Below are 11,545 nucleotides of genomic sequence, written 5' to 3' on the forward strand. Positions count from 1 at the left end.
TTAGCAGTAATAAGCAAATCCTTCCCTCTCTAAATCACATTGGTTTTATATGGAACAATAGGTTCTGATCCTATAATGAAGCATGGAGTCACTGCAGGTGTATGAAATAAGAGGTCCCACAAAAGGAACATACACTCAAATGGAGGAAGCAGGACTGTGTATTAGAACCCTATCCCCAATCCATATACTGTGTTCATACATGTCACTGAATCCAAACTAGCTAGTCATATTTTAATCTATTGTATTTCTGAGCCCAGAAAATTGGTATAACTGACTAGATTAGGGTTAAGTTTATCATGGAAAAGCATTTTACCGTGTTTCTCATATAATAAGGCTGGGTCTTATTTTTTTTTGAGCCCCCCCAAAAATGGTTAGGCCGTCTTTTCAGGGGTGACTTAATTTCCCCCCCTTGCATCTTCGGGCGGGCAGCAACGGCTTGGATGTTGACCTTGGCGTTGGTGGGGCACTTTGTATCGGGGTCAATGCAGGCAGCATCATATCCGGGTGTGCAACAAAAGTACTTCCTAATGGCAAGCCCCCCCCCCACCATTCCCCCCATTTCGTATGTTTTAATAAAGGCCTTAATTTGGGGGGAGGGGCTTAATTTCATTTCATGCCTATAAAACATGCTGGGACTTCCTATTGGGGGAGGCTGTATTGTTGGAGAAACAGGGTATATAAATATAGCTATAGGTTAGAATATATAGTTATAGGTTAGACCAGATTCTTCTCATGCTATACCATCCTCCTGGGTCATGCAGCTGGAAAGCTTACTTCTTTATATATTCCAATCTCACAATTATATGTGCAGGGTTCCTATCTATGGAAAGATGAGCTCTATGTTCCAAGTAGGGCCATTCTAGATATTTTGAAATTCTTTTTATTCTAACAGCTTAGAAGCCTTCAAATATATTAAAACTCCACATATTGTGTATTCTACCGTGTATCTGGAGTGGAGGACATTATAAAGATAATATATGAGACTATCCTATTTTTAACCACTATTTTTTTTCTCAGCCATCAACATGTCCCAGTAAGTATGAATTTAACTTTTTCTCTTGAACTAAACAGAATAGCCTGGAAATAGATAATGACACTTGGCCACCATTTTGGATATCTACTCAACTTTGACATATGGAGGAAGGGAGGTCATCAAAATAGCCATATATTCCTGCCCTCCCCAAACTTTGTAATGTTAAGGAAGATTTTTTGCAAGTTGAAAAGAGCCTCTCCCTTTTGTTTTTAGGGCCTCAAGGAATTGATGTGACCCATGGCTTTTCCTAATTTAGTTTTGGTGTGACCAGCTAGCCAAGCTGCATATGAAAAGGTCACTTATTCTCTTCAAGAGAGGAGATGTCAAGTGGAATGATGGAAAACCTTTGCATTGGGAGCCATAATATTCACTTTGTACAATTGCCAACCCCATGTGGAAATGCAGGAAATGGATGGTGTAAAAATACATTCTTCTGTTCTTAGACCCTGGTGGGTAAAAAAAAAAGAAAGAAAAACAGTCAACAATCCTTGGTGAGCAACCAATATCAAGAAGTCTATCTACAGTAGAATGCTTGCTGACAATAGAGATGAATCTTAGTTAAATCATGGATTGTTAATCAGTGGTAGTTCTGTTCTTGAACAGTGGGAACACAAGACAAAGGACATTGGTCATTGTATTTTCAGCCTGCCTGCTGCTTAGCGCTCTTATGCCAATTATGCCAATTAAGTCATGTGTTATCTTACTGGATTCATTCTTAGTGTTCCCTTCAGGAGGACAGATTGGATATAAATCTAAAAAAGTGAAGTCTTACCTTTGGATCAATCTTGCAACAGAATAGAAGCTAGCCTACATTCTAAAATAACTACCTATGATTGAATGGAAACATTTGTCCAAAATAAAAAACACCCCCCCCCCCATTTTTAGCATAAATTCTAAAAAGACATACCTGATACTGGCTTTCACAGTAAATGATTTTACATATTTATGAACATCAGTATGTTATTTTGCACTTGCACAAAATAGCATGGGAAAAATTCCAGCTTCACAAGCTGTCATGGAAAAACAAGGTTTATTTTCCAGATTTTGGTTTATTCATCACATGTGTCTTCTGTCTCAGGTCTTTTGCCACTACAGTTTTCCCCATAAGGGCTATCTTGGAATTGGCATTTTTGCTAACTCTCATAAATTGTAGGGGTTTATTGTAGTTATTTTGGAAAACATTGCATTTCCCCTCTATTATATTAGATTGATTTGGTGTACAATTATAAATATGCCAGCTCCATTTTGATAATAATGATAATGGTAAATTATCAGTGAGGAATCCAAATTTGAAAATAGTAAGCTATATAGCTTGCTATAACACTTGAACCTAAAATTTATGTTGTTAAATGAGGCACTTGTTAAGTGAATATGGCTTCCCCATTGAATTTGCTTGTCAGAAAGCTGGAAAAAGTCATTACATGATCCCAGGACACTGCAACGGTCATAAATATGAGTAAGTTGTCGAGCGTTTGAATTTTAATCACATGATCATAGGGATATTGGAATAAGTTGTAAGTGTTAAAAACAGTCATAAGTCACTTTTTTCAGTGCCGTTGTAACTTCAAATGGTCACTTAATTAACTGTTGTAAGTTGAAAACCACTTGTACTTCTCACTCACTTTCTGTGGGTATATGTGGGTATATGAGAAATTAATAACATCAAATGTATTCTTGTCATCTGAGGAAGTAAAAAATATATAATTTCCCAAAAAATCAGTGTGATGAAACCTCCACTAACTCAGATTTGATGGATACTCTTGGCCCATTTGAAAAGGATGATATACTGGAATAGCAGCATGACTAAACTAAAGCTTAACTATAAAGCAAAGCTTTTGCTGGGCAATAAAGAATTATTCTATATATATTACAATATATATTATATACAGGTGGTCCTTGACTTAACAAAAGTTCATTTAGTGATCATTCAAACTTACAATAGCACTGAATAAAGTGACTTAGGAACCACTTGTCACAGTTACAACCTTTGCAGTACCCCCCATGGTCATGTGATCAAAATTCAAACACTTGGCAACTGGTTCCTATTTAAGACGGTTGCTGTGTTCCAGGACCATGTGATCACCTTGTGCAATTTTCTGATAAGCAAAGTCAATGGGGAAGCCCATTGTTGTTGGTGGTGGTGGTGGTGATGGTGGTGTGTGTGTGCATGTGCATGCATATGTGTGTGTGCGTAAAAGCCAAAATCAATCCATTTATTAAGACCAATCAAAACTATGTTCAAGCTTTGAGAGGATAAAGAAATAGATGAAAAATTTCAAATTAGGTCAGTTGATGGGCATAAACTACTTATAAATACTGAAAGTGGTGAATGGAATGGTATAGCAGCATTGTCTGGGAGAACAATAAGCCAAATCTTTGTTGGCATAGTTGACCTATAGAGGCAGCAAAATAATAAACCTTGGATGAGATCTTCAATATGCACTTAAGGAAGCAGCCAGAACTTGTTGTTGTGTTTCCAGATCTAGAGGGTTTCTCCATTTGTCTTCTCAGGCATGCAAGTCATCAGGTTATTTATAGGAGCAAACAGCAGGGAACCCACAGACACATTCACAACTGCTTCCAAGTTTTCGCTCAAACTCTCTAGTTCAAAGGGTTAATCTTGTCCTTTAGAATAAAGAATTTGCAACAAGCCCTTATATTTACCACATCAAACACAATCTCAGCTTGCATTGTTTGAAGAACATTAGACAATAGACAAATTAACGAGACAAGGGAAATTTACTTTGTCAAGCCCTTGTTTGTCGCCAATTCTTCCAAGTTTTATATCCCCAGAAAGAAAGAGACCTAAGCCAGTTTCTATCTTATTTTGTGGCTTCTTGATCAAATCCTTAACTTCCTTTTATCTACTTTTCTGAAAAAGTAGCTTCTTTTAACCCAGACAAATGGAGCAAACAGGGCTTTTTAAAGGAAACATTTCTTCAAAAATGTTTATTGTTGAAGATCAGCTTTAACTTATCTTGTTTTATAATAGTAACTTGGAAGGGGTAAAAATTAATCAGCCATAAAAAAAGACCTGAATTTCTTTCCTTGAAAGATGAATTTTAATAAAGCCCATAGCTTCATCTCTTGAGGTACCTCTGAAAACTAGACCTGTGCATTTAAGCTCTTTGAATAAAAAGTGCATATGTTTCACATTAATATATAAATTTATATATATATATATATATATTTACAACCTATGGAAGTTCAATACAAAAAAAAACTATTCTCTGGCACTACACATAATCATTCAAACAATGGGCTTCCAAAAGTTCTGTGAATTTCACCCAATATTTTAAGCAACCAGTATTTTCTGATCACAATGTTGGATTCTTATGGCACTATCTTGTTTGAAGGGATAAAATGCAGGATAGATTTTCATACTTTTGATAACTATGTATTGTGCAAGTGAAACACATATAATGTATAATAGCTATCAGATGGATCCTATATGTATCATTAATATCTTATTACCTTGGGCATTGAAATGCTAGGAAAAATGATAACACTGTATGCCCTAAGCTGTGGAATTATATATCACATTAATACTTATAAATAAGATCAAAGGCAAATCTGAGACTGAAAAAGACTGGGGAAGAAAAGGAAATAAGTATTATACATGTAGTTGAACAATATTGAATCTGACTTTTTTGCATTCCAAATCTTCCAAAAAAGACAATGCTTCAATGTGAAAGGAGAGTTGCTATAAGGTTTAAGTTGCTTACAGATGTGAAATTTTTGAAAGAAACTTTAAAGCCATCAATGGCTATAATCTAGGTTTACAAGCCATATTACATTGCATTGTAAATGAAACATTTACATATCCCAAGCCTGAATTGATCCTTATAATGTAAGGTTATCTTGTTGGTGAAAACATTTGCCTAGTGTGTAGACTAGAGGAAACCATTTTTCTAGAATAGAGGTAGGCATATAAAAAGTGATGAGCTTGTGCAGTGGTAATACTCAGACTTAATACAAACGTAGTTCATGTAATGTGAACACTGAAGCTTTGTCCAATGAAAAACTGAAAGTCTGACAATTATGATCCAAAGATCTCTTTTCTGAATGCTTCCTGTGAACAAGGAGTTAGCCTTAGGGAGAGGTTAGAGGATGATACATTTATCTTCCATGGCCCCTGTTCCGCTGCCGAGAGTGATTGGAAAGAGAGCCCACTCGAATTGAACAATAATATTTAGTTACCACTTGTTTGCACTGTTCACATTTCACCGTGCAACACCAATGAAACTTGCAATTGCAGCTTGTGACAATTTCAATCTGTTTCTCCTCTATTTTGAGGCCACATTCCACGCAGAGCCTCTTGCAACTCCGCTTCTCCCACTGGGTCAGATTCTTGCCACTTTGAAGACACTCTCGTCCTTCAGTACCATAGAGGCCCAAGCTGATGTTTTTGATGCAATAATTTGGGGAGTCCTCCAAAAACACAAGATCAGCAGCATGCATGGTGTTGAAGGGCTCAGAGGACATTCCACGACTCTCTGCACTGTTACCAGCTCTTATTCTTCTCTTGTCCAACTCCAGCTTCTGAGCCTGGTTATATTTGTTCTTTAGATAAGTTCCAACATCTCGGAAGTCTGCTAGTTGGAGCCAGCAAGTTTGGATGCTGCAGCTCCCTGATACTCCATGGCACTTGCAGGCCCGCTTCATGGTTGCTTTTACAGCCTTGCATGAGAGATAGAACAACATTTAGGAATACTAGGTAATTCTGTGAAATACCAAAAGAATATGGCGAGAAGAGAAACTCATCCTTTCCCCAGTAGGCTATTTTGAGAGTTTGCATGATCAAACATTATGTGGAGGTCATAACAATTGGAAGTTTCATCCTAATATATCTAAAGGGCACCAGACTGGAAAAGATTAATTTTCAAAATCCAATATTTTAATTAAAAAAAATCAAAAGTTTTAAATACTGTAGTTACCATTGAGCATAAGCCCCTACTACTTGATATCTTCCAAATATTTTGGACTACAACTTTCCAAACTGCAAATGTTCATGGCTGTTGGCCACTTGCATTTACTGGAAGGCATCAATTAATCGCTTCTTGGTCTGGGGACATGTTTGGTTTGTGGCCTGCAATTTCTGACAGGCTGAGACTCAAATCTCTGCATGGGATACTGCCATCTGCACTCCAAAAATGATTGGGGGAAATGTCATTTTGAGTGAAGGTTCAGAAGCTTTACAGGGGAAAATTGATGCCTTAAGCAACAATTTCTTATTCCCCCTACTCCATCCCCCTGGCCCCAATTCTAAAAATTACAGAAAAGTGCCATTATTATTATTATTTTTAGTTATTTCCATTCTAGAAATAAAAAAGGAGACAGGCTTTTTGACACACAGTCCTCAGATTAGACTTTGTATATGCATGAACTAGGTGGGTCTTATTACATCTGAATGTGTGGGGATCCACTTCTGTCTCCAGCTAAGAAGGTCTAGGCATCCTGTCAATTTGATTCAGGATAAGTACTTCAGACCTTGAACAAGCACATCACCTATCAGCTGTTTATTAAAGTGCTTGGCTTCTATGTAAGCTGGAGGGGAAGGAGACACTGCTACTTTAAGGAATCCATAAAAATGATTGTTAAGGCAGGTATTCCTTTCTTCCACATCCATGTCAAAGTCTAAACAAAAGTTATTTGAAGGTGAATTTAAAGTGTTGTGCAGCAGTTTAAGGTGAATTTAAAGTGTTGTGCAGTTCTGCACCACATCCTCTGAATCGTCTTTTTCAAAATGTATACAACTTCCTGTTCAGCACTAATTAGTTTACATTGCTTACAGGATTAAAACAAAAACCAAATCTTGAAGAACGTTTTTTTCCCCAACTTTCTTTCAGAGTTTGGGAGAATGTACATTTGTTATAATTTACTATTCATTTATAATGCTATTGAAATATCAAAACTATACAAAATTGATAGAAGTAATCGCAAAATCATACTTTCAAAAACATGTTAAACATCAGACCTGCATTATAGTCAAAGCAATTATAAACAATATAAAAGTGTGTGCTAAAAAAGAAATTATATCAGAGCAAGGCCATCATCAGGAAGATCCCATCTCTGTCAATTCTTAGCAGCACACGGAGGGGGGAGGGGGGAAGGGAGAGGCATAAGGGGTAGAACAGCTCTTAAAAACTAATCTTAATGCCCAGGTACATGTATATGGATGCCTCTCCTTTCAGTAATAGCCCTGGACCATCTTTAGACAGCCCTATGCAGAGAGTGCTAAACAATAGTCCAGTTTGAATCCTAGGACAGCCCTGTTTTCTACAGATCTGAATGCTTCCTAGCATACATGATTTCTGTCAATTTTTTAAGAGTGATAATGTGAGTGATTTGGGCAAAGAAATGGATTCATGATTGAAATAAAGAGCTAAACCTGAATCAACCTGCTGTTATTCTAAATACAGACCTACACTGACACAAGCATCAGGCTTTCATTTAATTTGCCCATAACATCTTGCTTCCTATCCTGAACCTGAACCTCCCCACAGCTAAATTCCCGTGCTAGGTGAACATGTTATTAATGGAAACAAGCAACATACATTACTACTAAAAGAAAATTCTTCTGTGTTCAGTTAGATTTGCTTCTCTATAAATATGTAAAGAATGTCTAGTTGGGCAGTGGAAAACAAAAGCTTACATTAAATTATATTATAATTTTAGGCTGACTTATACATATTGGCCTAGTATGTATAGAATATAGTTACTGTCCATATCTTAGAAGCCTCCAGCAGTCTGCATAAGTTGGATTCTAGTTACTATTATCCCTAAATAGCATGGATATCACATATGGAGGACAGCAGATTGGAGAAAATTAGACTCATGTTCATCAAATACTGCAGAAAAATATCTTCAACATTTTTAATTTTAATATTAATATATATGGCTAGGTGTCTAACATATTATAAATAAACTGCAATGCACCAGTTCTTAAAATAACTTTAAGTTAAAATCCATTGGTTTGCTTTTACTTAGCTGGATTTCTGATTACAAGCTTATGAATAAGGATTCTTTGCAAACCTGGCCATCAGGGCTTACTTCACACATTGTGGGTTATCAATATGCCTAACAAGCAATCTTCCAAATCCTTTTGAGGAAAAAGAGTCAATACCAAGGCATGTTGGGACTTGTCCAAATCTCTCATTGTAATGGAACTTGAAGATCAATTTCAATCAATCAATATGGAGAATAAATTTTCCACATTATCCCCATAGCTAAATGAGAGCAAAGTTTGTATTTATCACATCAAATTGGACAACACATTTTTAAAAATCAGACATTGTGGTTACTGGTTTTAAAGCAACCTCTGAACTATTGTCCTACTGACGACTAAATTTTCTATTTGCAAAATAAAAAGGAGTTTATTGAAACATGTAGTTCCTTGTAGGGCCAGGTAAGGTAACTCTATAGTTATTCAAGTTGAGCACTCAAGTTCATGAAGTCATGGAGATAGTCAAATCAGGAAAACACAGCTTAAAGGCATAGTTCTGTAACATTGTTTGCACATACCCCAATTCCAAAAGAAATATTTTTTCTAAGTAAAACTTACCAATCTCCCTGCCCCATTATTATGCAAATTCAGTAAAGCTCTGGCATCATGTGCTGTCTCCAAAGCATCCACAAAGTGTTTGGAAATTTTTTCACCAAATTCCACATTGTCACTACATCCTCCCCAAACCCATCCGCTTCCACCTGGGGGAGGAAAAAATGTATTATTTCCAAAATACCTGTGGGTTGAGTCATAAGACAGAAGTGGGTTTTTAAGAAATTCACCAAAAAACTAAAAAGAATTAGCATATTTTTTTTATTAGTAGAGGAGTGTGCATGTGGGGGTGGTTGGGAAACAAAACATTTTTCAGTTGTGTTGCTTGGGGTTGTTCATAATCTGCACAATTGGTGAGGTTAATTGACACTCTAACTTGCAGAAATAAAGAAAAGTGCAAAATATGGACCTTGCAAGTTCTGTTCTTCAAAATTGTGAAAACCCAGGGGCTCACCTACACGTCCATTTCTTGCATTATCACAGCCACAATTCTCAAAGTCTCCCATGCTACAGTTCCTGGTTAGGGAATACATGACTCCAGCTGAGCTGATAGCATGAACGAATGAAGTCTCCCTTGTAGCTAGAAGGAAGAAAGAACTGTCAGTGTGGAACATAAACCCTCACCTCTTTGTAGCCTAATCTTCCCTTCTCCTGGCCAAAATAAAAGCAAAAGAAATCTTCTCATCTCAGGTTTACCAGCAATGGATTTGTATGTGCCATATATTCCCATTCTCTGGAAAGAAGTTTAATTAAACAATTTATATCCCCTCTCATGCCCAAATCTCATTAGGATTCTGGATTAGGAAATATATCAAAGGACTGACAGGAATGACAATGGAATTAAAGAAAAACAACCTCTTTTTGCAAATTTGTACAGCATGATAAGAAATTGGAGGGAGAGAAATACTAAATTTGTGGATATAATCACTGCATTTCTGTTATAAAATGATTCATTTTCTAGTCTTTGTTTTTATTTCAGCTTCAAGGTTTTAAATTTTTTATGTATTTCATCATGTCACAGGCAAATCAAGCAGCACTCTTGGTGAAAGCGTCCTCATTTGATACAAAAATACACCACTGAGTGAAAGTGTTTTTTTCATTTGTATGATGTCTGTTCATCCTTGAGTTAGTTTAAAGCAGTGAGAGTTGATTGGTTAATCCATCTACATTTCTCCTGGTCTCTAAATTAATTCATAAATTAGGTGTACTGATATATGATGCTTAGTGACAATCAACAGATTAGTTTTCATTTTGTATCAAAAATGAATTTACAACATACACATAAATACACAAATATCACTTACCTACCTACCTATACAGACAGACAGACAGACAGACAGACAGATGGCTGATACAACTGAACTCTCTTTAGTGCCAAATATTGTTGTAAGGGTTAGATTTGCTGTAAGGATTAGAGGTCTAAAACAATTTTCTATGCCACTCCTAGAAAAAGGGCAGCCCCACCGATGGTAAATAATAACAGCAGAGTAAAAGAGAAATTTACTTTGATCTGTTCAAGAATGTATTCATTCCTATTATATATTCCTTCACATATTCCAGGATCAAGTTCTGCCACAAGTAACTGAAAATTTGTGAACCCTACCTACAAGTTATGGTCTATTCTCAGTTGCACATAACTTTTGCACACTTTTGTCATTGGAGACCGCTAAACACAACTCAAGTGGACCGACCTATCAAAAGGCAGGGATGTGTTAAAATCCACTTACCACTTCTAAGTCTGTGATGAGTGGAGAGTTGAAGTGCACTCTCTGGACAATTCCAGCGTTCCCAGATAAACTGATGCTTACATTCCTCAATTCCACTTTGGGCACCAACAGACACACTCGTAGAGTACCTCAAATACGCCTTTCACAGACAAAAACAAATACAACACATTATTTTTCAATGTTTCTCGACCCTCCCAAACACCCTTAAACAGCTATTTATGTCCAGTTTCTCTGATTTCTGCACAGAGGATCACAATATTAATAAAGGTTACTTACCACAGGTAAATAATATGTTATTGACTAAAGTAATCTGTCATGAATTATGTAAGTTTAAAATACATTTAAAGGGGGTGTAAATAAGTACCTTGGGCCCTGTCATCAGAAAGTTATTCACTGACCTGTAGAAAGAGAGGGGAAAAATTATGAAAAACTTTTCTGAACAGAGTCCTTCCAAACCCAGAACCCTAAGTGGCACTGAGCCTTGAATGCCTACCAGGCTGATGATGTGTTGAAAGCAGCAATAGCACTGTATAACAGGAGGCTGGCCAGGGTGACGGAGATCCCTCTTCTCATGGTAAATTTCTATTCCCCTAACTGACCTACAAAATTGTTTTCCCCTCACACCCTTCTCAAAGGATTTGCTAGATAACAGAAAGAGCTAGGCTCTGCTCCTCCTTTTATTATACTAAAAAAAAAACACCCCACAAAAAGTCCCAGCCCAATAGAATGAGGGTGGAAAAAAACACCAAGGCTCTTTTAATTACTTAAAAGCCTAATTATGGAATAAAAAGCTCTCATAGGCCGGCCGGCCCCCTTCATCAGATGCTGGAAGAAGGGAAGTTCCTGCAGCCTTTCTTATTTATAAGGTGGATGCCTAAAAGGCCAACTGCACCCCCTCCCACCCACCCCCAATTCATTTGCTACCCAATAACAAGATAGCAGAAGGAGCCGCCTGATGATGCTGCACTTCAAAAGGCAAAGGGAGGAGGCTGTGTGTGTCTTCGCTATCCATTCTTAGAGCTTGCCTAACAATAGAGAACTTTTTTAATGCTCTTAAAGCAACTCCTTGACTTGAAGAGAGGTGTCCTTTCTTTCTCCTTTGAAAAACAAACAAACAACACCTTTCCTTCTTCTGGTCTTCTGTCGCTCCCCAGAGATCAGGGGGATCATTTGGGGAAAGGCTAATTATCTTTGATGATTAAATTGCTCTTTCCAATGAAACCTGGC

General features: G+C 37.0%; 1 protein-coding gene across 1 annotated transcript; it reads right to left on the reverse strand.

Annotated features, from left to right (window-relative positions):
- Nucleotides 1-4,893: 4,893 nt before the first annotated feature.
- On the reverse strand, nucleotides 4,894-10,891 carry WNT8A (Wnt family member 8A). Its single transcript, XM_026686757.2, has 6 exons — nucleotides 10,812-10,891; nucleotides 10,683-10,716; nucleotides 10,319-10,457; nucleotides 9,046-9,171; nucleotides 8,598-8,740; nucleotides 4,894-5,713 (listed from the first exon to the last, which is right to left on the reverse strand). The coding sequence occupies exons 1-6, from the start codon at nucleotides 10,889-10,891 to the stop codon at nucleotides 5,153-5,155; spliced, it is 1,083 nt and encodes a 360-aa protein (XP_026542542.2). The 3' UTR covers nucleotides 4,894-5,152.
- Between the last annotated feature and the right edge of the window lie 654 nt (nucleotides 10,892-11,545).

The sequence above is a fragment of the Notechis scutatus genome, chromosome 2 (genome assembly GCF_049901735.1).
Source record: "Notechis scutatus isolate UNSWTSFEM ecotype Mainland chromosome 2, rNotScu1.2, whole genome shotgun sequence".
Lineage (NCBI taxonomy): Eukaryota > Metazoa > Chordata > Lepidosauria > Squamata > Elapidae > Notechis > Notechis scutatus.